The 24,690-nt window shown below is 45.0% G+C and overlaps 2 protein-coding genes across 5 annotated transcripts in view; one reads left to right on the top strand and one right to left on the bottom strand.

Annotated features, from left to right (window-relative positions):
• Positions 1-3,444: 3,444 nt before the first annotated feature.
• On the top strand, positions 3,445-24,568 carry CLEC17A (C-type lectin domain containing 17A). Of its 4 annotated transcripts, XR_013440971.1 has the most exons (14): positions 3,445-3,563; positions 3,704-3,784; positions 5,230-5,262; positions 5,352-5,402; positions 5,486-5,527; positions 5,719-5,760; positions 6,560-6,700; positions 6,786-6,848; positions 9,302-9,397; positions 9,608-9,759; positions 10,838-10,947; positions 13,826-14,138; positions 15,227-15,332; positions 23,062-24,568. XR_013440971.1 is itself a non-coding variant. In XM_036066540.2 (12 exons), the coding sequence occupies exons 1-12, from the start codon at positions 3,524-3,526 to the stop codon at positions 13,956-13,958; spliced, it is 984 nt and encodes a 327-aa protein (XP_035922433.2). In that variant the 5' UTR covers positions 3,445-3,523; the 3' UTR covers positions 13,959-14,869. The 4 variants fall into 4 exon arrangements, 2 of the variants coding, with proteins under 2 accessions (XP_035922433.2, XP_035922434.2); XR_004909056.2 differs by having other exon boundaries at positions 15,227-24,568; XM_036066540.2 differs by lacking the exons at positions 15,227-15,332; positions 23,062-24,568 and having other exon boundaries at positions 13,826-14,869.
• Positions 20,806-24,690, bottom strand: part of ADGRE3 (adhesion G protein-coupled receptor E3) — a 39,187-nt gene continuing 35,302 nt past the window's right edge. Inside the window, exons 15-16 of the mRNA XM_036066532.2 lie at positions 23,399-23,494; positions 20,806-21,012 (exon numbers count right to left, since the gene is read on the bottom strand). Of these exons, the coding sequence (XP_035922425.2) occupies positions 21,004-21,012; positions 23,399-23,494 (105 nt within the window). The 3' untranslated portion in view covers positions 20,806-21,003. The remainder of the gene's footprint in view (positions 21,013-23,398; positions 23,495-24,690) is intronic.

Below are 24,690 nucleotides of genomic sequence, written 5' to 3'. Positions count from 1 at the left end.
CTTCCTCATGTGCTGGTGAACATTTTCCGCTTCTGGGGACTGTGGGTTGCTTATATTGATCTGTGAGGCAAGAAATTCTATTTTAAGCTGCTCTTGTTCTGAACTTCTATTACAGTGGCCCAGCCTAATATTCTAACTTGTGTACAGTCTTGATGGGATTTCCTTGTCGCTCAGGCCAATTTGAATTGTGATTCCTTTTGCTTTTAGCGGAAAGCCCCTTAGAGGGGGAATTGGGGTCTTGCCCCTTGCAGTATGGAATAGTGTCCTGTGGTTACCATCATAGATCTCCACAAATTCAGTGGCTATATAACAGTAACGGACTCTTTGATAGTTCTCGAGGTCAGAAGTTCAAATTGTTTGATGGGGTTGAAACATGTCAGCAAGGCTACATTCCCTCGGAGGATCTAGTGGGAGAATCTGTTTTCTTGTCTTTTTAAGCTTCTAGAGCTGCATTCCTTGCCTCGTGGCCCCTTCCTGCATCTTCAAAGCCACCAGCATGGTATAAAACTTCAGAAAAAGGAGAGAGAGGCTTGAGACACAGACACAGACAGGGAGAGGCGGGGTGACCACGCAGGCAGACGCTGGAGGGACGTGGCCCCAGCCAGGAGATGCCAAGAGCTCTGGAAGTTGGAAGAGGCAAGAAAGGATTCTCCCCTAGAGCGTCTGGAAAGAGCATGGCTGTGCCAACACCTTGATTTCAGACTTCTTTCCCCTCCCCCCAAGATAAATTAGATATTACATGTTATTTAAGATGTACAGACTGATGACCTGATATACATGTACATTGTGAAATATTCACCACAACCGGGCCAATCAACATATCTATCACCTGATAGTTACCACTTTCCTTTTTTCTTTCTTGCTTTCTTTATGTGTGTGTATGTGTGTGTGTGTGTGTGTGTGTGTGTGAAGACTCAAGATCTACCCTGACAGTGAATTTCAAGTACACAGTACAATACTCTTAACTATAGTCACATTGTTGTACACCGATCCTCCAGAACTTATTCATCTTACAGAACTGAAACTTTGTGCCCCTTAACCAACATCTACCCAATTTTCTCCTCCCCCAGCCCCGGGCGACTACAGGTCTGCTTCTATGGGTCCCACTATATGGAGGGCAAGGTCAGAAGTAGGCAGACCAGGCAGAGGCTCTTACTGTAATCCAAGTGAAAGCTGCTGATGGTCAGACTGGGAGGCGAGCCCAGCTCAGACGCTGGGTATATCGTGAAGGTAGAGCCAACCAGAATTTCTAACAGATTTGTCAGATTTCCAATATCTAGGCTATCGAACAACCCACCTCAAACCTAGTGGCCAAAAAAAGAAAAAAAAAAAGTCACTTCAGTAGCTCACAGATTCTATGGGACAGCTGGTTTCCGCTCCACAATGTTCTGGGGCCTCAGATTGGAAGACTTAGCAGGCTGGAGGTGACTCTCCTGTCCTGGGGTCAGGAAACATCAGGAGGTGCCTTCACTCATATGCCTGGCACCTGGGCTGGGATGACTTGAAGTCTGGCCTCAGCTGGGACTGTTGAGTGGGTCACCTCCGCGTGGCTTGGGCTTCCTCACAACATGGCGGCTGGGAGCATGTGTTCTGACAGAGCCAGATGGAGGCTGCCTCACTTCCACCCCATTCTGTTGGTTATAAAGGAATCACTAACACCATCGCAGATTCAAGGGGAGGAGAACTGGACTCTACTTCTTTTAATTAAAAAAAAAAATTTTTTTTTTTAAGTAGGCTCTACACCCAACATGGAGCCCAATGTGGGGCTTGAACTCACAACCTTGAGATCATAGACCTGAGCTGAGATCAAGAGTCGGATGCTCAACCGACTAAGCCACCCAAGCAGCCCCTGGACTCTACTTCTTGACGGAGTGGCAAGGTCACATTGCATAAGAACACGTAGCACAAAGAGATACTGTTGCAGCCATCTTTTGAAAATTCAATTTGCCAGAGTCACGGAATGAGAGAAGAGAGGAGTGATGGATGATTCGAAGACTGTAGGCTCCAAAGGCTGATGGCGGTCCTCTGGAGAAGCACAGGCAGGCTGTCTTCATGGGCAGAGTTCTCCAAATGGCTCCAGCCTGGTTATTCTACCGCCTTCACTTGGCTCACAGGGAACTCCCACATCCCTGCTAAACCAAAAGATGCAGCCACTCCTCCTTGCAGCCCTTTCCCCCAAGTCCATGCTTTTGCTTCTGCTGTTTGAGATATGAGTCAAAACCTCATCCCTTGCTTTACCCATGGGGTAAACAGACTTCTGTCTTTAATTTTCACTTTTTAAATAACTTCCAGTCAATGTCAAGGTCAGGGTGAAAAACCTTCCTTTGCAAGTTCTGTGTATATGGTGGTGGTGACCAGCGTCCTTACATCCTGTTGTTCACACCCTCGTGTTTTCTCTTCCCGTCACGACTCTGAGCTGGTCCATGTGAAAAAAATAGTAGAGAGCATAGTTTGTGATTTGTGTGGCTAAATCATAAAAGGGGTCAATGGCTTCCACTGTGGCCTCTGCCACACTGGGGGGATGCTCAATCAGCCCTTTTTAGAGAGTGCTTCATCTTGGAAGCAGATCCTCCAGCCTCAGCACAGCCGTCAGAGACCACAGCTCCGGGGAGCCTCTTGACTTGTCTGATAAGTGGGTATAAAAGAGAGGTCCTGAGGCAGAACCGCCCAGACAAGCTGCTCTTGAACTCTGAGCCACAGAAACTGCGAGACGATAAGTGCTTGCTGTCATTATGCAGTCAGAGATAACTGGGCCAGTGACCTAGCACCTCACTGTGGAATGCAGGAGTACTTAGCACTTATCACTTTAACATTTTGTTGCAAATGTCACTTCCAGGGTGCCTTCCCTCTTTATCTCTCTACATTAGCCCCTGTCCTATCCCCTTACTCCATTTAATTTTATTATTTTTTTTAATTTTTATTTTTTAAAGATTTATTTATTTGACAGAGAGAGACACAGCGAGAGAGGGAACACAAGCAGGGGGAGGAGAGAAGGAGAAGCAGGCTTCCCGCTGAGCAGGGAGCCCAATGCGGGGCTCGATCCCAGGACCCCAAGATCATGACCTGAGCCGAAGGCAGACACTTAACGACTGAGCCACCCAGGTGCCCCTAATTTTATTTTTAAATAATGCTTAGTGACTACTGGAAATAAAATAAAAAACCAAACCATATTGTTTATTTCTATGTTTATGCTATTTCAGTGTCTGTCTTGTCTTGATGGAAAGTTCCTTGAAGGAAGGAGCTTATCCATCTTTTCCACCCAGGGCCTCGCACTCGAATGCAGGGGTTGCTGTCTTTGTCACTCCTGTGCGTGAATCCAAACTGGAAGAAAGGTGTGTGTGTGTGTGTGTGTGTGTGTGTGTGTGTGTGGTTAAGTGTTTCCCCTTAAGGTGGATTTGCATGTACTTGACTTTTGACGAAAAAGGGAACTGAGAGAAGCCCCAGGCACCTGAGCAGGAGGTACAGGAGGCAGAAGCTGTCCAGCTCTGCCTCTGCCTCTCAGGCTCCTGGGTGAGCTGCCACCATGTACATGTATACCAACTCTGGGTGCCAGGACCTGCCAGGTATGGCCCTGGCCAGGCTTGAGCTGGGGGCCAGGGATGGTCGGGACCCAGATTACAGTATTCCCCACCCTGTGGCTGTAAACTAGGGCCTGAGGGACAGAGGGAATGGGCTGGGCTCTCACTTGCCTTTCCTCTGGAAGGGACCAGAGAGGAGGAGGAGGAGGATGGTGATGATTATGAGAACATGGCGCCACCCTACAAGGATCTTCCTCCCAAGCCAGGTAAGAGGACTTCTCAGAGGCCAGGTGAAGGAATGTGTGTTCTGTAGCCTGGGGAAAGCAGGGTCCCCAGGGGACATTAGCTGGGCATTATAGACACACAATCAGCCTCCTGTGTACCCAGCTCGTGCCAGGCACCATGTTGGCAGGAGTATGTGTCTGTGTCTCCACCCTGCCCTTGAGGATCTCTCTGTCTGATGGGAGAGGCAGTTCTGGGCACAGCCTCAGGTGAGCAGGTCTGAGAAGGGAAGGACCAGGAGAATGGGGAAATCTCAAGGGGAATTGAGTGGTGGGAGATTGGGGTCAGAGGAGGGGATATTGGAGTGGGACTTAAAGGATGAGTTGGAGTTTGTTAGGAAGAGAAGCCCAGTAGAGAACTGGTAGATGCAAAGGTCCTGGGACATGAAAGCTGGTGTTTCATAAAACTGTGAGTGCACCAGTGGCTCCCCAACTTCCTCACATTCACACTCTGGGCCCAGATCGACCTTGAGACTTGGGTGCTCCATACCTGGCCCAGGACTCATCAAGAGTCTGCTAAGTGGGTATAAAAGTGAAGGCTTTAAAAAAAAATGAAGGCTTTGAGGTTTCCCCGAGCCAGCTCCCACTAGGGCCCTGAAGGTTGACTGTGCTGTGTTGCTGTCCTTGGACAGTGGCCATTCCATGAGGGGTGGGGTGCTGCATCCACCACTATTTAATCTGGAGTGAGACCAACCTGGGAGGTCCCTGGGCACCGTGGGGCCCAGAATGAGGTAGGAGGTGAACTAGGCTCAGCTGTTTGTCTGTCTCTCAGCTCCCACTTGGTCCCATCCAGTTCTCAAACCCACCACCAGGATGGACTCCTCCATCTGATCATCAGTGCTATCCCTTCCCCAAAGTTAGCCCCCTCCCCATCTCTGATTGCAGCCCAATCTCCACCCCCATCTTTATTTCTAAATCCAAAGTCATCACCCTACTTCAACGCAGCTAAAACCTAACTGTGACTTCCTCCTCCTACCCCAGTGCAGCTCCAGTCCCAATCTTTATCTCTACCACATCCTGAATCACAACCCTAATGCCATGTCTACCACTGTCCCCAACCCATCTTCAATCCCATCCTCATCCCAACCACAGCTTGACTGCAACCCTAGCCCAAACTCATCTGTGTCTTTAACCGAGGGTGAACAGTTGTCCCAGTTTGCTCAGGACTGAGTGATTTCCTGGGATGTGGGACTTCCAGTTTTAAAACTGGGCAAGTCCTGGGTGATCCAGGATGGTCGGTCACTCTATCTTAATCCTCATCATCTACCCCCATCCTTACCCCCAATTAACCCCATCCCTACTCCCAATTACATTCTTGTGCTCAACCCTATCCCTAGCCCTCCATTTTAGTCCCAGTCCTGGTTCCATCACTGCCTCCAATCTGTTTCCGACCCTCATACCAGCTCTAATTCTGAACTTCTCTTCTACAGATTCACTGGCTCCACCAAGGCCTCCGAGAGCAGGTGAGCTGGGGCTGGGGGTACAGGAGACCCAGTGCTGGTTTTGTCCTGCTCTGGGCCTGAGCAACCATTCCTCCCCCTCCCCACCCCAGGAAGGAAAATGGAGAACCCCCCACTTCCCTGCAAGTCCCCAAAGATCAAAGGTGAGAATCTAGGGCTGGGGCCTTTTGGTTTACCTGGATGAAGCCCTGGTCTGCATAACCATTGTCTTTCTGACCCCTTCTAGGCCTGGACCTCACCCCTGTCCCCCGCACATCTCCTCAACTGGGTGAGCAGTGGGAAGACCCTTTAAGAAGTCTGGGAGGGGACACCTGGAAGTCTTCCCTCCAGTTCCTCAATTCTGACCAGAGAACAAATCAGATGGGTTGGGGGAGGTGTTCATCTTGGAAGACAGAGTCTTTCAGCAACTCTTTTTCCCCCAACAACTTTTGAATAAACTTTTCTCTCCCTTTCTCCCAGGTGTCAATCTGGAGCATCCTCCGTTCCAGTCATCCCTAGCTAGTAAGTCCTCATGCCCTCCAGGTGGGCCCCTATCTTCCCTGTCATGATTGCAAGTATGCTTGAATCAGACCTATGACCCCAGAGGAAGACCCTGGGGCAGAGAAAAGTGTCCTTTCAAAAGCTCTTCCTTTCTGAGTCTAGACCAGACCCTGAGGGACCCAGGGAGTCTGCCTGATACTCTTCAGGCCCCACCTCCTACTTGCATAAGGTACGGGAAACATTCTCTGCCGCTGATGCAAAGGCCCTTAAGCATCCTAGAATGGGGAGCAGCTTGGGCAGGGGATGCTGGAGAGTACAAGATAATGCATCATAAATGTTAGGAGCAGTGCTGGGTCCAAGTCATACATGACCTCTCCAAGCCTTCAGGTTAGTTATTTGCAAATTGGGAATAATAGTTACATCTATGTCATAAGGATGAGGATCCAATAAGATAATAAGGATGTGACATGATACTTGGCACATAGTAAGTTCTCTTCAGCATTCTAGGTTAGGTTGTAGTTGTGTTAGGTTACAGTGATGGTGTTGGATTTGGAAGTGGAGATGGGGATGGAGGTGTGGCTTCGTTTGGAGATGGGAAGGGGGCTACATTTGGGAAAGGGGTGGCCCTGGAGCACAGTAAGTGCTCTTCTGGGCTTCTTCAGGGTTCTTTTCCCTTGACCCTCTCTTGCTGACCCCATCTGGTGATACAGCCATGACCACGGATCTCTGTCCCTCTGCTTTCGGAGAGAGGCTCAAGTGTCTCTTCCTCACTCTCTGAAGCACCAATATTGGTCTCTCTGTCCCCGTCCTCATCCCCCAGTAACTCCAGTGACCCACCTCAGTCAGAAGTCCAGGTGTCCTGGGTGCTACCAGGAGGAGAGACTGGTGGTGTATCTGTGCCTGCTGGTGGTGGTGTCACTGCTCCTGGGCTGCACTGGTCTGGCTGTGACCCTGATTAAGTGTGAGTAAGAAGAGGATGGGGCATGGGGAGAAACTGAGCATTGGGCATGGAAGGACTTGGGCTCAAGATGGATTCTTCCTCATAGACCAGGAGATGGTGGAAGAGCTGAAGATATTAACCTTTCAGCAGATGGCGTGGCAAGCAAATGGTGAGTGCTTTCAATTGTCCCTTCATGCCATCCATATTGAACACCCAACATGACCCCTCAAACCCAACTCCAAGACCACTTCCAATCCCATCTTTGCCAAGTCTTGTGTTAGGTATTGGGGCACGGGTAGGATAGTGAACACATCCAGCACAGTTCCTGTTCCTGTGGAGTGTGTGTGCGTGTTTGTGTGCATGTGTGTCTAGACCTTCACTGTCCAGTATGGTGGCCATGAGTCACTGGCTATTGAGCACTTGCAGTGTGGTCATTCCGAACTGAGATGTGCTGTAATTGTGAAATATACACCAATGTCAAAGACTTGCTACAGAAAAAGAATGTAAAATATCTCAACAATATTAATAATAATAATCTTTAATATTGATTACTCATTGAAATTATACTTTGGATATATTGGGATAAGTAAAGAAATAACATTCAAATTAATTTTGCCTGCTTCTTTTGACTTAAAAAACATGGCCATTAGAACATTTAAATTTATGTATGTGGTTTATATTTTATTTCTGTTGGACAGCACAGGCAGGTATTGAGAGCCATTTACCAAATTATCACTCAAATGAGCATACAATTCCAAATCTCAATGAATAGTCCAAAGGAAGATCATTCTATGAAAAAAATCTAATTAGGGATCTTGACCTTATCTTTGGGAGGGTCATACAGGGCTTCCCTAGCGAAAGAGCACTACAGTTGATTGAGGGAAGAGAAAAAATTAATCACGTGAGAGGTTGAGGCTTTCAGGTATATGCAAAGGCCCTGTGGTAGGAGGCAACATCATAAGTACAAGGGAGGAGGATGGTGCAGTTGGACAGGTGAGAGGTGATGGTGGCTTGGATGAGAGTTGTGGCCATGAAGATGAACAGAAGTGGGTAGAGCAGAAAGGTTTAGGAGGTAAAAGTGACTGGACCTAGAGATGGACTGGGAATGGCAGTAAGAGGGAAGGGTGTCAAGCTGGAAGAGGGCACTTTTGTGTGGGACTAGTGGGAATACACACATTAGTTGTAGCAAAGTCTTCTGGGCTGGCACAGCCTTCACCATGTTTGTTGAAGTCTGAAAATTGTTCCATTATATGTGCATGCCTTCTCTGCACATCTCCGATCAAGCCACTGTTCTGCTCAAAATCCACTGATGGTTTCTCACTGCCCAGAGTCCAACACGAAACTCTTTTTTTTTAAATTTAATTTTATTATGTTATGTTAGTCACCATACAGTACATCATTAGTTTATTTATTTATTTATGTTTTATTTTTAATTATTTTTATTATTTTTTTTAGATTTTTTTTATTATGTTATGTTAGTCACCATACATTACATCATTAGTTTTTGATGTAGTGTTCCATGATTCATTGTTTGCATATAACACCCAGTGCTCCATGCAGTATGTGCCCTCCTTAATACCCATCACCGGGCTAACCCATCCCCCACCCCCCCTTCCCTCTAAAATGCTCAGTTTGTTTCTCGGAGTCCATAGTCTCTCATGGCTCGTCTCCCCCTCCAATTTCCCCCCCTTCATTTTTCCCTTCCTTCTCCTAATGTCCTCTGTGCTATTCCTTCTGTTCCACAAATAAGTGAAACCATATGATAATTGACTTTCTCTGCTTGACTTATATCACTTAGCATAATCTCCTCCAGTCCCATCCATGTTGATGTAAAAGTTGGGTATTCATCCTTCCTCATGGCTGAGTAATATTCCATTGTATATATGGACCACATCTTCTTTATCCATTCATCTGTTGAAGGGCATCTCGGCTTTTTCCACAGTTTGGCTATTGCGGACATTGCTGCTATGAACATTGGGGTGCATATGGCCCTTCTTTTCACTACATCTGTGTCTCTGGGGTAAATACCCAGAAGTGCAATTGCTGGGTCATAGGGTAGTTCTATTTTTAATTTTATGAGGAACCTCCACACTGTTTTCCAAAGTGGCTATACCAACTTGCATTCCCACCAACAGCGTAAGAGGGTTCCCCTTTCTCCACAACCTCTCCAACATTTCCAACATGAAACTCTTGGCTTAGCATTCAAGGACCTGGACATCAGACCTCATCCTACTTTGAGCTTTAGCTCCTGTGAGGTTTGCCTTGACCTCTACTGCCTCAGCCTTCCCCAACACACTTGCCTCTCTACCTCGGCTTCCAAGGTGGCCCCTGCCTGTGGAGGCTCCCTCTCCCTCTCACAGATACTGCGTTACCATCTTCCTCTGGATAGTCCACCATCTCCACTCTTCCCCAAGGCTCAGAGATCAGTTCCTCCTCTGAGCCACTCTAGGACTCTCTCTAGGCACTGCACATATCATTTTGAGTTCTAGCACCACTCACTAGAAAGAGGGTGCAGTGGGGGGCACAGATCTTGCTTCTGTCTTGTGTGTTTGCAGTCAGTGGTGGGTGGGTGGGTAGATGGGGGTTTGGGTTTCTAACCTTCCAGCCCATCTCTACTGACAGTGACTGGCATGGCGGGGATAGCTGGCCTGAAGAAGGACATTGACCGCATAAGAACTCACACCAACCAGTCCCTAGTAGAACTTCGGGGCTTATTAGGTGAGTGGAACTTGGGGAACTGCCCTGAGATGGGAGGCATGACAGAGCTGGCACATTGCACAAATCCATGGGGGGCAATTCTCACTGCAGTCTGTCTGAATGGTGCCCCCTGGAATTGAGCTGTGCACAGCCTGCACAACTGTATATGGCACACCATGTACATGACCCTGGCTCTGGGGCCATTCTGACAGCATCTTATTCTGTCCCCAGACTGTACCAAGGTCACCTGCCCAGAGGGTTGGCTACCCTTTGAGGGGAAGTGTTACTACTTCTCCCCAACCACCAAGTCATGGGATGAAGCCCGGAAGTTCTGCCAGGAGAATTACTCTCACTTGGTCATCATCAGTAGCTTTGCTGAACAGGTGATCTGTCCCTTCCAAGCCCTTGAGAATCAGTGGGAATCACATATCCTTCCCTGGTCTGGATGGAGAGAAATTGGAATTGCTTTTGAGCCACTAAGACTTTTAATAGCAAGGTTGAGAGGACATACTCTACTTGAGTTTAAATCCTGATTGTGTTTCTTATCCTGAGTCTCAGTTTTTTCTCTAACCTGGAGATATAATAATGGCTATCTCTTAGCACTTTCTATTCTCCAGGCTGTATTCCAGACGTCTTATATCTTACATTAACGTAATCCTTACAACAACCCTGTTACTTAGTGTGTGAGTCAGGAGAGGTTATGTTCTGCTGAGATAACAGACAGCCCCTGTAACTCAATGGTGAAAGTTAAGGGGCAACTCTGAAAGCTTCCACTTACTTGTACTCACAAAGCAAGTCACATAGGTCCTCCTATGCTTTTAGGTGGTAGGGAAATAATTCCACCTGTGGAGGAGAATTGGCATTTTGTAAGCAACTGCAATGATCTGATGCTACCATGGTTAGATAGCAAAATTTGTACACAGTACATACTATTTGTACTTCACAGATGAGGAAACTGAGGCACAATACAGTTAAGAAACTTGCCTGTGGTCACTTACAGCTAGCGAGTGTCAGAGCTGGGATTTGAGCCCAGATGTTTGCATGGTTTATCTTTCCCCACCTTTTTACTTTAATCTATCTGTGTCATTATTTTCAAGTGGATTTCTTGTCGGCAGCATATAGATGGGTCTTGTTTTGTTTTTTAAATTTTATTATGTTATGTTAGTCACCATACAATACATCATTAGTTTTTGATGTAGTGATCCACGATCCACTGTTTTCGTATAACACCCAGTGCTCCATGCAGTACGTGCCCTCCTTAATACCCATCACCGGGCTAACCAATCCCCCCTCCCCCCTCCCCCCTAAAACCCTGTTTGTTTCTCAGAGTCCATAGTCTCTCATGGTTCATCTCTCGTTTTGTAAATTCAATCTGACAATTTCTGGCTCTTAATTGGTGTTTTTAGACCACTTATATTTGATGTAATTAAATTGATGGCTGAATGGAGTTTGTACTTACAGAACTTTGTGGCCAAGGCTCATGGCTCTCCACGGGTGTACTGGCTGGGGCTGAATGACAGGGAACATGAAGGGGACTGGAAGTGGCTGGATGGGTCACCTGTCACTCTGAGGCAAGTATCGAGGGCTCTTTGGGTCTCTGCTCCCTGTGGGTCTTTGTGTAGTCCGAGCCAGAAGATTCTCTAGAACCCCAGACCAGGCTGGATAGAGGAGGCTCAAGGGTGTTTTTTTGCCGGTAGGGCTTCTGGTCCCTGTACCTTTTAAATTTTCCTCCATTGCAACATCTCCTCCTTTCAGCACAACTGCTCAAATACGTCAGGTCCCCAGGTCAATGGCTGCGGGGAAAAAAGAAAGGAAGGGTGGCGACAGTGCAGAAGGAAGAGGAAGCTTTTGATTTGCCAAGAGGATGAGCAGGATCTCTGTGTCTCTGTGTCTCTGTCTCCGACTCTCTGCACTTTACATATATTAACCCATTTGTTTAATCTTTTTAATAATCCTATAAGGAAAGTACTATTATCATCTCCATTTTATTTTATCCTATTTCTTGTCATCTCCATTTTAAAGATGAGGAGACTGAGGCACAGAGAGGTTAACCAACTTGCCTCGGGTGAGAGAGCTAGCAGGTAATAGTGCCAACCAACCTAACTTTAAAGTCTATACTTCTGGGCGCCTGGGCGGCTCAGTCGTTAAGCGTCTGCCTTCTGCTCAGGTCATGATCCCAGGGTCCTGGGATCGAGTTCTGTGTTGGGCTCTCAGCTCAGCAGGGAGTCTGCTTCTCCTTCTCACTCTCCCTCTGTGCTCTCTCTCTCAAATAAATTAAAAAAAAAATCTTAAAAAAGCAAAGTCTATACTCTTAGCCATTATACTTTACTTTCTCAAGGAATGTACGTATTTATATTTAGGTAAATGTTAACAAATTGTCCCCCATAGTGGTTATACCAGTTTATTCTTTCACTGGCTTGGCTATTTTTCTTCATCAAAAATTCATCTAACTTTTGTAATTTTTGATGGATTAATTGTAGGTGAAAATGGAATCACAATATAGTATTAATTTGCATTTCTCTTATAATGACTGAGATTGGGTATCTTCTCATATGTTTAATAGCAACAGGTATTAACTTTTCTGTGAAGTGTTTGTTCATATCACTGGTATATTTTTATATTGAGATTTTCTTCTTATTTATTTCTTATTTATTTTATTTTTTAAAAAAGATTTTATTTATTTATTTGGTAGAGACACAGTGAGAGAGGGAACACAAACAGGGGCAGTGGGAGAAAGAGAAGCAGGCTTCCTGCAGAGCAGGGAGCCCAATGCAGGGCTCGATCCCAGGACCCTGTGATCATGACCTGAGCCGAAAGCAGATGCTTAACAACTGAGCCACCCAGGTGCCTCATTTTTATTTCTTTTTTTAAAGATTGTATTTATTTATTTATTTGACACACAGAGAGAGAGAGAGAGAGAGAGAGAGAGTACAAGCAGGGGGAGCAGCAGAGGGAGAGGGAGAAGCAGGCTATCCATTGAGCAGGGAGCTTGATATGGGGCTCCCTGGGATCATGACCTGAGCCTAAGACAGACGCTTAACTGACTGAACCACCTAGGCATCCCTTCTTATTTATTTTTAAGAGCTCTTTATATATTAGAGATATTAGTGTCCTGACAGGGGATCTCATTTTTTATTAAAGATTCCTGGAAGAATGGGGCACCTGGGTGGTGCAGTTGGTTAAATGACTCTTGATTTCAGCTCAGGTTATAATCTCAAGGTTGTGAGATCCAGCCCCCTGTTGGTTCCACACTCAGCGTGAAGTCTGCTTGAGATCGTCTCTCCCTCTCCCTCTGCCCCTCCCGCTTGTGCTCTCTCTCTCTCTCTCTGAAATCAATCAATCAATCAATCTTAAAAATAAAAAAAAGATTCCTGGAAGAAGGCACAGCTCTGTGAATAGAGAAGGCGTGGCATAGTGTGGTGCTGTGGGTGCTCAGCTCAGACCCCTTCGTGGGGCGGGTGCAGCCCTCCTCCAGTAGGGGGCACTGACTGCTTAAGGCTCACGGTTATGCTTTCTCTGGAGAGTTGTCCTCAGCCCAATGGAGGCCTGCTCAGCTAGAAGGTTACTCCACTCCCAGTGGGGTCAGCCCATAGCCAATGAGTGGCTGAGAGAAGCCTGGATCCCTTGTCACAAGTCGAGATAACTCTGTGGTGTTATTCATACTCCGCAGCTCCCTGTCGGATCAGGCTGAGGCTAGACCAGACTGAACCCACATCTCTGCTCAACTCCTCCCCCTGCCCCATCCTGCTTCTCTCACTCCTTCTCTCCTGAGAGCATCTCTTAATAAATTCCATGCACCTGAATTGCCAAATCAGGCTCTGCTTTAAGGGAATGTGATCTAAGACACTACAATACCTGGAAGGTTGGGAGGATTGCAGGGGCGAAGGAAGGGTTCTTTGTAAGAGGAGGCAGAAACTGACCAGATGCAGGACACGGATTCAGGAGCAGGAGACTGTCCTGGCGAACGGGGAGGTGGGGCTGAGTTAAGGCAGACAAGCTGGGGTGAAGGGGATAATGTGGCAGCTTCAGATAATTCTGAAAAGCTGAAGAAATGATTAGGATGGAAGAGCCTTGAACCACGAAGACCTTGCCTTCTCTCCCCATATTCTTTCTTTAATTAATAGACTTTATTTTTTACAGAAAATTTGAGCAGCAGGTACAGAGAAATGTTTCATATATTCCTTCTCTCCTGCACATAATTTCCCCTATTATTAACCTGTTGCATTCTGTGTGGCACATTTGTTACAAGTGATGAACCAATATGGATACATTATTATGAACTAAAGTCCATAGTTTATATTAGGGTTCACTCCAAGTGCTGTGCATTCTACGAGTTTTGACAAATGTATGATGTCATGTATCCACTGTCACAGTATCACATATAATGCTCTGAAAACCCCTGAGCTCCACCTATTCATCCCTCCCCATGCCCACTTTTCCTCCCTCCAGCTTTTGGGACCCAGAGGAACCCAACAACATCTATGACGAGGACTGTGCCAGCATGAACAAAGGTGGCACCTGGAATGACCTCTCTTGTGACAAGACTACATATTGGATCTGTGAGCGGAAGTGTTCCTGTTGAACCTCACAGCTGAGGGTGGGTGTGGGTCCATACCCAGTGCTCCTTGGCTCTTGGGGATGAGAACCTTCTGCCCTTCCACGGAAGACTGCCTCTCCATGAGCTGACATGGATACACCTAAGATGGAACCAGGAGCTTGGATGTTGCAAGTCCCCTTGGGTGCAAGTGAGAGCATTTCTAGGGTGAGGATTTGAGGGCTTGTTTTTTTTTTTTTTTTAAGATTTTATTTATTTATTTGGGAGAGAGAGTGAGCGAGGGAGAGTGCACACAAACAGGGGCAGAGGCAGAGGGAGAAGCAGACTCCCCTGCTGAGCAGGGAGCCCAACGTGGGGCTCAATCCCAGGATCCAGAGATCATGACCTGAGCCGAAAGCAGACGCTTAACTGACTGAGCCACCCAGGCGCCCCGTGGGCTTGTTCAATCGGATGGTGTCTTAGTCTGTTCATGCTGTTATACCAGAAAACTGTAAACTGAGTGGCTTATAAACAAGAGAGGTTTATTTATTGAAATTCTGGAAGCTGGAAAGTCCAAGATCAAGGCATAATGTGTAACGAGGGCCCACTTTCTGATTCGTGGATGGCCATCTTCTTGCTGTGTTCTCCCATGCTGGAAAGGGTGAAAGCTCTCTAGGGTCCCTGTTATAAGGGCACAAGAGTTCTACCCTCATGACCTAATCACCTCCCAAAGGCCCATCACATTGTGGGTTAGGATTTAACAAATGAATTGGGCGAGGGCCCATAATTCAGTCTGTAGCAGGTGATTCACTGGAGACGCGGTTCATTTCTGAGCAGACCTTCTTGGGCTATTAGCTCTTGCAATATTAGAACTCAAGATGTAAGTTCACGGCATGGTCTTTGACCACTGTGTTGGTTTGCTGGGGCTGCCATAATAAAGCACCATAGACTGGCTTAAATGAGAGAAATTTATTGTCTCACTGTTCTGGAGGCTGATGTCTGAGATCAAAGTGTCGAAGTGGTTGGTTTCTGGGGAGGTGTCTCTCCTTGACTTCTAGATGACCCCCTTCTCCCTGTGTCTTCACATGGACTTCCCCTTATGTGTATCTGTGTCCTAATCTCTTCTTTTTATAAAGACACAGACCATATTGGATTAGGGCCCATTGTAATGACTTCATTTTCATTAATACCTCTTCAAAGACCCTACCTCAAAATACAGTCACATCTGACATACTGGGGGTTAGGACTTCAACACGGATTTTGGGGGAGATGCAATTCAGCCTTTAATACCCACTAATTGACTGATGTTCCTCCAGTGATTATGACAATGAAAAGCACCCCCTTGGGGGCTGGTACTACCCTGCAGCTGAACACAACGCAACACGGCAATCCCTTTGGACAATCCCTGAATTGTATCCAAAGGTAGGTAGACATTCTCCAAACTGATCAATTTATTGATCAACAATTGATGAGTAGCAGAATCCTTGATGAGTAGCAGAATCCTTGCATTGACTGAGAGCAGGTGATTATGACAAGGAGGCTCCGAGCAGAGGGGTAGTGGGGGAGGTTAGCATTCACTTCATTTCCTGTCCCCATCTCTATTTGTCTCCTCCCACCACCACACCTGCCCCAACTCACCAGTACTGAAACCAGCCCCCCATGTATCCTATAGACTGCAGAGTGGGTGGGCATCCTGTTCTAAGCCCTCTACCCAGGGGTCGTTGGTCCAAGTGACTGTTTATCTGGGTCGGGGGAAGTTTCTGCATCTCAGAAGAGGAAACTTTATCTTCCCCTAGTGTGTTGAAAAATGGGGAAATGGAGCTGTGGTCACGTCTTTGAGTCATGCTGGGGGCGTTCCACAGTGGAGCTGGCTCAAACCTATCTCCCTTCCATATGTCTCATGATTGTCTAATTTTAGGTAGAGAGATAAGTGTGAAGGAGGTCCCCTTTACCACTTTGGGTCCAGGGGAGCAAAGGTTGGGCATTCTTGGTGGATAAAAATAACAAAAACCACGATTTATCAAGCATGTATTGTGTGCTAGATAGAAACAGTAGCTCCCACTGAATCTTCACAATGACTCTGTGAGATTGGAACAATTACCAACCCCATTTTATAGCTGGGGAAACTGAGCCTTGCCCATTGTCATTGAGTGGATAAGTTGCAGAGCTGATATTTGGACTCAATCTGTGCCTCCAATGGTTGATCTCTTTCTGTAGCACCTGCCACCTTTCAAGGGACTGTCTGTAAACCTGAATTATCCCTGAGGACCCCAACCTTGTAGTTCTTATCTTGGCTGGCAATTATGGGAAGGGACCTGAGTGGTGTGGTGGAACAGACATCCTGGGCTGAGGTAGGGGACTAGGAATGGAGTTCTGGGTCTATTGATAATAATCTGTGTGGCTCTCCTGGGGCTATTATGATAATGCAGGTGAGAGAGGAAAGGGACCAGCTAGGAAGAAAATTAATCTATTTTGAAGACGGATCAAATGTGGGGTGTGAGAGAAAGAGAGGAGTAAAGAATTACCCCAAAGTTTTCAACTTAATCAACAGGAAAGATGGAGTTATTAATACCTAGAGCTGAGGAAGAAAAAATGCTTATGAACACATTTATTTATTTAAAATTTTTAAAAAAGATTTATTTATTTTAGAGAGACAGAGAGAAAGCATGCAAGCAAGGGGAGGGGCAGAGGGAGAGAGAGAATCCTCAAGCTGACTCCCTGTTGAGCTTGGAGCCGACACGGGGCTCGATCCCAGGACCTTGAGATCATGACCTGAGCCAAAATCAAGGGTCAGATGCTTAACTGACTGAGCACCCAGGTACCCCCATACATTTATTTATTTATTAAGATTTTTTGTTTTTAAGTAATCTCTACACACAGTGTGGGGCTCGAACCCCCAACCCTGGGATCAGGAGTCGTATGCTCTGCTGACTGAGCCAGCCAGGTGCCCCTGACACATTTAGATTTAGGTGGTTCATGAACTCTTGCTGAAGTTCAAGAATGGAATCTTGTGTGCAGCAGATGTGGTCATGGCCCACTTAGATCCTTGATCCTCATATTTTCAGCTACTTCTAATGGCCAGCAGCTGCCACCAGAGTCTTCCTGGTCTGGCACATGGCAGGTGAGAAGGGCTAACAGGGAAATGCTTTCTGGAAGGGCTCTCAGCCAAAGCCTGGACTTAGTGTACACATACCCCAGCTCCCTCACCCCTCAGATGAGATGAGTTTGAAGTGTGTCCCTGTGCTCACCCAGAGGTCCCCACTGGGATTGAGCTTCCATTGCCTGCAGTGGTAGCCTGTTCGATAACACATCTTTGAACACATCTTGTACTGGCTGCCTTTCTTTCCCTGACTCACTTCTTCACCCTCCTGCTGGTGTTTCTGGGGATCACCTCCAAAAAACTACTTACACTTGAATCCTTGTCTCGGTATTTGCTCTTGGGGGAACCCAAATTGAGACACTCTGGACCAGGAGAAGACAGGCTTGTGATGTGGTTCTGGTTTGCCTGGGATGGAGGGGTTCTGGGACATGGGACTCTCAGTGCTAAAGATGGAAAGTGCTGGGCAAACTGGGATGAGTTGATCGCCCTTATAGGATAGTGCAGTACCAAGAAAACCAACAGAAGAGAAAGCTTCCAGAAGTAAAGGGGATAATGCATATGTAGATCAAACCATCATGTTGTACAACTTTTATCTGTTAATTATAAACAGGGAGCAAGGAGACTGGGGAGCAAGGAGGTGCCAGTAAACCTGGAAAAAACCTGGAAAAAATAAAAATAAACCTGGAAAACTTGGAAAAAATAAAAATACTTGATTATTAAAAAAAGAAGAAGAGAGGACCAATGGAGTCAACTGTGACCCAAATGTCAAGTTAGAATAGATTGAGAAGCCTCCATCTTTAGCACTGAGGAAGCATTTGGGACACTGAGCCATTCCTGGGTGTGGTGGAGGCAGAAATGAGACTGTAGCAGCTGAGTAGTGAGGGGGTGGGAGGAAGTGGGGACAGCAGAGCGTAAACAACGTTTCTAGAATTTTGACTGTTGAAGAGAGAGGGAGAGAGAGAGAGGGAGAAAGAGAGAGGTAATTGCAGCAGGGAGGATTTTTTGGGTAGAAGGGACCTGAATGCCTCCCCCCTACTCTTCCCAAACCCCCTATTATTCTCATGTCAGATCTCCTGGGACTCCCAGACTAATTTTTTTTTCCTTCATAATTTTCTTCTTTTGGCATTTTGCTCTGTGCTTTAAGAGATTTCTTCCATGTGGTCTTCCAAGCCACTGATTAGGCTCTTGACAGTGACCACACTCTTCTTTAATTTACCCAGAAAATTTTCTCTTTTTAATTATTCCATTTTTATTTAGTTCCATAAAGCATTTTGGTGCTGTACTTGAATCTCCTTACATTCTTATTTTATTGTGTTCAATTCTTATTGGAATTATTCTTGTTTTAAGTCATCTATCTACTCCAGCAGCTCTATTTGTTGGGTGTCAATTAGATCAGTTCATCCTTTTTCCAGCTACTAGGACCTCTCAATGTTGTCCTTTCTTCTTGGGGCTCAGACCTGGGGGTTGAGAACTCTAAGCAGGGGCAGTTTCCCAAGTGATGGAAGGAGATGGATTCTCCACCTCCTTGGCACCTCCTTGTTCCCCAGTCTCCTTGGTCCCTTCTAGATTTAGGAGCAGGGTTCCTGTTGAGGGCCAGAGGGATCACACACACACACACACACACACACACACACACACACACACGGGAGTGCTGCTGGCCTATCCCAGGATGTCCATGGACCCCTGTGGGCCAGACTCTTCCTGGAACAGATGGTGTTTGATCTTCAGCCTAGAGTGCTCTTCAGCTTATCTTGGGACTCGCCACCTGGTGCATGGGGGAGACATTTCAACCCCAGATTTTCCTTTGGGGATTTCCCCAGAGATACCACTCTCATCCTTACCCAGCTGCCATTGGTCCCAGCAGACTTTTGCTGAGTAGATATATTAGTGTAGGGGGTAGAGAGGAATTGAGAAATGTACAAGTGGCCATTTTCTTGCATCTACCATTTCTCTTTCTTTAGCACAGGGGCCAGCAAACTATGCCTTGCGGGGGGGGGGGGGTCAAATCTTGAGTGCAGCCTGTTTTTGTATGGCCAGCGAGCTAGACATTGTTGTTATATTTCTAAGGGGGCACTCACACACACACGTATTCTGAAAAATCTAAAATATTTGTTATTCAGCCTTTTGCAGAAAAAGTTTCCTGACCTCTTTTTAGCATATTTAAATACCACTGGGGAAGAACCAGGAGAGAGGATGTCAGAGAGGTGGAAGACTCAATACAGAGAGAGGAGATATCAGTGGAGAAAGGTCCCCAAACAGGCAGGAGGGGATGAGCAAAGCATAGAGGGAAGGATTAGCCTTAAACAAGAGGAGGGACCTCTTTGCCGTTGTAGAAGAATGGAGGAGGGGACTATTGGCATTGATGAGGGAAGGAAGCAAGGGTGGGTATGGATGTGGATGTATTTGTAAAGAACATCAGGAAGTTAAGGTAGTTTCCATCAGCTGGTGTTTATTATCGCTGTGAAGTAGGAGACAAGGTCTTCTGCCTCACATAAAGGGAAAGGTGATGAGGATTGAGGAAGGAAGTGAAAAACTGTAACCTTCCATGAAGGGAAGTTGATTCAGGATAAGAAGAGCAAGTTCCAGGTAACATGGAGAGTCTTGTTTAGATCAGAAAGCATATATTTGTAATGACTCCAAGATGAGTGATTCTGGGATCTCACTGCCCTGATGGAAAAGTGGCTAAGAGATGTGGTCTGTTCATAAGGAAGGATGCTTTGGACTGCAAGTAACATTACCTGACCTAAAGTGGCTTAACAATAGGGGCTTATTTGTCTCACATAAGAGGAAGTCCTAGGTTTGGTTCAGCAGCTCAACAATGTCATAAAAGCCCAGATTATTTTCATCTTTTCACTCTTCCATCCTCAGTGTTTATGTGGTACCTTCTCTCTAAGCATCACATTATTGTATAACAGCCAAAAAGAGGAAGTAATGGTCAGGTTCTTCTTGAATTTGTTTTGTTTTTATCAAGGAGAAAAAGTATTTTCCAGTAGGTGTTTCTTATATCTCATTGTCTAGAATTGGTCTGAATGCACCCATCCTAAAACAATCTCTAGCAAATAGGAATACGATCATTATGCTTAGTTTAGACTAGGGTTTCTCCACCTCAGCACTACTGACATTTGGGGATTGATAATCCTTTGTGGTGTGTATGTGGGAGCTGTCTTGTGCCTTGTAGGATGTTTAGCAGCATTCCTAGCCTTTACCACATAGATGGCAGTAGCATTCCCCGCCTTTCTCCAGTCATGACAACAAAAAATGTCTTCAGACATTGTCAGATGTCCCCCAGTGGGGGGAATCACTTCTAGTTGAGAATAACTGGGCTTAAACCAATCTCAACTGGCCCCATGTGTCCAGGCATATTGCTGTCCCAAGTCTGCAAACAATGAAGGTTCTATTAATAAGGAGCATATGATTTGGTGAAGACTGCTGAGCAGACAATCTGCAGTACTACCATTGTTGGATTGGTCCTGGATTGAAGTTTTCCCAGCTAGTTATAGAATCAGAACAAGGGAGCAATGTGTTGAAAGTATGGGAGAAAATCACTTGACATGGTTGATCATGAGATTTAGCCTGGATAAGAAAGGAGGTAAAGCTGATGGTTTGGGAGAAGCTGATGGTCTGAAGGACTGGATGAGTTTAAAGAGCAGGGTCAGAATGAGTGAGTATAAGAAAGTGAGGAAAGGCCTTGGAAGGGGCTACCTTTTTTACAAAACATCAAGGGAGTATTTGCAAAGGCCATTATTTGGGCATCCAGGGACAAGCACTGGCTGAACACATGATAGTGAAGAGAAATCCAATGAAACACACATTTATTGAGAGCCCAATATGCAGAACAAACATTTCAGGGAGTAAAGGCTAAACCTTTCCTCTCCAAGGATGACATCTGTAATGATTTCCCTTGTCCTCAGCTTTGTTGTTCACCATGCCAACCAGATCCATGGGTGTGACTTTCCACGTGGAGTTGAATGTTCTAGTTTGAATATTTTCTCTTCACTTGCTCTGAAAAAACATCCCCCCACAAAAGATGTTTAGATTAAAGGTAGATGTAAGGATGAAACAAAACAAACCACTACCACCAACAAAACAGAAAGAAAGAGCAGAAGTGGATTAAAGGCAGAGAGTGTTACGGAAGTGGTAGGTTCTTTGCCTACTCAATACCATTTGCTGAACAGCCAAATAACAAAACAGTATTTGATGGCAAGGAGGTGATTTATTCAATGGCCAGAGAACAGAGAAGGGGAGCTCATGTTCTAAAGGCACCTTCTCCCCGATTAGGTCATTGTTAGGGTTTTGTGGGGTTAGGGTAATTAAGGGACTGGTAAGCAAGCTGACCTGGGGTGGGGTGTTTCAAGGAAGGGGGAGGAGGCTTCTAGGATTAGAGTGCCACCTCTGTTCTTCCCTTAAATGGGCACAGTGGGATCTGTCATGTTGCAGGTAGTTATGTTTTTTGTTATTATAATTAGATGGTAATGATCTTGAAGTCATCTGGAGGATTAATATGGCATCTGAACTGGATCAAACTGGTCAAAAAGTGGGTTATTATGGCTTGTTCAGAGCTTGTTAGTAAGTCCCTAGTGACAAGAGCTCCATCCAGCATGCAAGGATGACACAATCTAGCATTTTGGAATCCTACGTCAGGTGTGGCCTTCTGCAGCTTATATGGGAGGACTTCTCAAAAATCCCATATGAAGAATTCTTTGTTTTTTTTTTGAAAAAATTTAAGACATAGTAGCCTGCTCCAGAATTTAAGTTAATTTGTGTCTATGAAGAAAGGCTAGACTCTAAGCCCCATGAAAGCAGAGACTGTGTTGGTCTTATTCCTTTTGTAGGCCCATTACCTACTACAGTACCTTGACACATTGTAGAACTCAACAAATATAGTTTTTACCACCCATATGTTACAGGATGGTTTAAAAGCCCCAAGTCCCACAAGAAAACCAATACCTCCTACAGCAGCCCATGAGGATAGAATTTCCTGGCCTGGTTGAGGAATGAGTCATTGTATGCAGGAAGTCCAAAGCTATCATTCCCCTCCTACTATTTATGGTTCATTCACAGAACTCCCTGCCCAGTCAAACATGACTTTTTACAAACAATATTGCCTGGTTACACAGCTGGCCTTTCAATGTTAACAAGTTTCTAGGGAACAGAGCTAGAAATTTAACCCAAGGGCAAATTTGTCCATGGAAAGTGAAGGGATTTTTTTTTTTTTAGCTTTTTAATCATATCCTGTGCCTAGAAAAATAAAAGCTTAAGAAATTATTTTAATTAAAATTGTAAATGTTATACGCAACTAATGAATCATTGAACACTACATCAAAAACTAATGATGTACTACACAGTGGCTAACTGAACATAATAAAAACATAAAATCAGATACAAATACAAAAAAATTAAAGTGAATGTATTTCTTACAGGTAACTAATATATATAGCCCCCTTTCAAAGATACGATCATCTTATTCAACTTCCACAATGTTAAGTAATGATAATAAAATATCTCCAGTTATTGGAGTGCGGGAAACTTTGGAAATTATTTTGGATTATCTGGGAAGTCTTTCAAAGGTCACAGTTAGCAGCCAGCACCTTTTACAATTTTACTTTTATTGGGCATGATTAAACCTAATATTCATAAAATTTTTTTCTGATCACTTGACATGCCCTAAACCTTTTTTCCTGGTCCTGTTTTCCTTTTGGTCCTTTTTGAAAGATTTAGAATGAATTCTCCTTTCTGCCCTCCAAATAGGGAGAGATGTGTTTTTAGTGACTCAATAATTCTCTAATTTCTCCAAAAAGACAAATAAAGGAAAACTATAGAGAGGTACAAGGTAGTGCATTGAGCCTGAGTTAAATCAATGGAAGAATGGGTGGATACCAGCCACTGAGTTCCACAGAGGTCTTCTTACTAACAGGACCATTTCCTTTCCCAGGCAGTTCCCATTATTCCATGTACCCCTCCCTTATAATTATGTAGAACATCTAGGGTGGAGTCCCTCTCTTTTCCATGGTATCTACTAATCCCACTGGGCTTACATTCACCTCTCCACAGGACAGCAGGATTTCAGAGGATGGTGACCACTCTGCTATGTTGGTGATTGTAAGTCTACCCCCCAAAATATTCTACTTTAGATGGTAGTGGTGCTGGTGATATGTCTTACCCCTATTCCTTTGTATGACAAGAATATATACACAAGCTAGCTTAAGCACTATCAGTGATCAGGGAAGAGTCACTGAGGAACAATATAGTGAGAATGGGAAATGCAAGCCAGGTCATCAGGAAGAGCTCTCTGCCATTCCTGCTGGGCAAGGGAGCTCATACTAAGACGGGGAGAGGGGATTGGTGTGTTAGGGGGGGAAGCATTAGAGCAAGTCACAAGCTCTCTTACTTCACTGGGTTTTGAGTCAGCGCCAAACTTGGTGGAAAGTGTATAAGTCTCAGACTCAGATTTAGATTTCATGATCTCTCCAACCCACTTTCGGACCTGGAATATCAAAGAAAATACTGGAAAGTTTTTGTTAACATTGGTGAATCAGGAAGAGAATAAAAACAGTGAGTCAGGAAGAGAATAAAAACATTATTAAAAAGAGTTTCCCTACAACATGTGGTATATATGTATATGGAATATTATTTATGGAGCCCTAGAAAGGAAGGAAGTTCCGACACAGGCTACAACATGGATGAACCATGAAGACATCATGCTGAGTGAAAGAAGCCAGACACAAAAGGACAAATCATGTCTGATTCCACATATATGAGATCCCTGTAAGAGTCAAATTAGTTGAGCCAGAAAGTAGAATAGTGGTTACTAGGGACTTAGCAGTGGAGAATGGATATGTGGATAGACATGTGATAACACAAATAATTACAAAGGTAATCGAAGTGATTGGCATATATATGTTCATTGCCTAATTCTTTTAACTTTTTTGTATGCTTGAAAATGTTCATAATAACATGTTGGAAAAATTAACTTATTATGTAATGCCATCATAGAGCTATTAAAACATATTAGTATGGAGACTATACCCTCACATGGAAATATGTTTAAGAATTCAGGTATTTAAGTGGTGTGGCAGATTGCATTATGGATTTCAATTATTCACTCCTCTGTCATAGTACACGCTCATGGTGTAATACTTAGCCTCATGATGGGTGGAGGGTTCTTTTCCCTTGACTTTGGGCTTGGGCATATGACTTTCCTTGGCCAATGGAATGTCAGTGGAAGTGATGCAAGCAGGACCACAAGGCTTGAAATGGCCTTGCCCAGTCGGGCTTGTTTTCTTGTGATTTAGCTACTGTCATGAGAAGAACATATCCTAGGTTGCCACTCCCTTTCTGCCAAACCTCAGGATGAGTCACAAGGAGCAGACCTGAACATGATCTGCATCCTGGAGCCAAGCCAAGCTGAATCCAGACAAGATGAGCTGAACTTCAATCATCCTTCAGACTTGAGAATGAGAAAAGTAAATATTTGTGTTTAGGCTACTGAGATTTTTTTAGGTTGTTTGTTACCCAGCAATAGCGACTATTAAAAATGGGAAAGCTGATGAAAAACATATTTCCTTGATGTAGCAATTATTTACTTTCTGAAAGCTGTTAATAAATTGATGTATCTTACAATCAATAACATCTTAAAGTAGAGAAGATATGGATAGTGTTTACACATGGCTCACAGCTCAT

The sequence above is a fragment of the Halichoerus grypus genome, chromosome 1, assembly GCF_964656455.1.
Source record: "Halichoerus grypus chromosome 1, mHalGry1.hap1.1, whole genome shotgun sequence".
NCBI classification, from domain to species: Eukaryota; Metazoa; Chordata; class Mammalia; order Carnivora; family Phocidae; genus Halichoerus; species Halichoerus grypus.
This window is presented reverse-complemented; position numbering and strand designations above follow the sequence as displayed.

What these genes read in the sequence shown, in the direction of transcription:
- CLEC17A (XM_036066540.2), top strand. Translation starts at nt 3,524, where the DNA reads ATGTACATGTATACCAACTCTGGGTGCCAGGACCTGCCAG. An exon ending in GATGGCGTGGCAAGCAAATG is followed by an intron (nt 6,849 to 9,301) that starts GTGAGTGCTTTC and finishes CTCTACTGACAG; the next exon opens with TGACTGGCATGGCGGGGATA. An exon ending in TCAGTAGCTTTGCTGAACAG is followed by an intron (nt 9,760 to 10,837) that starts GTGATCTGTCCC and finishes TTGTACTTACAG; the next exon opens with AACTTTGTGGCCAAGGCTCA.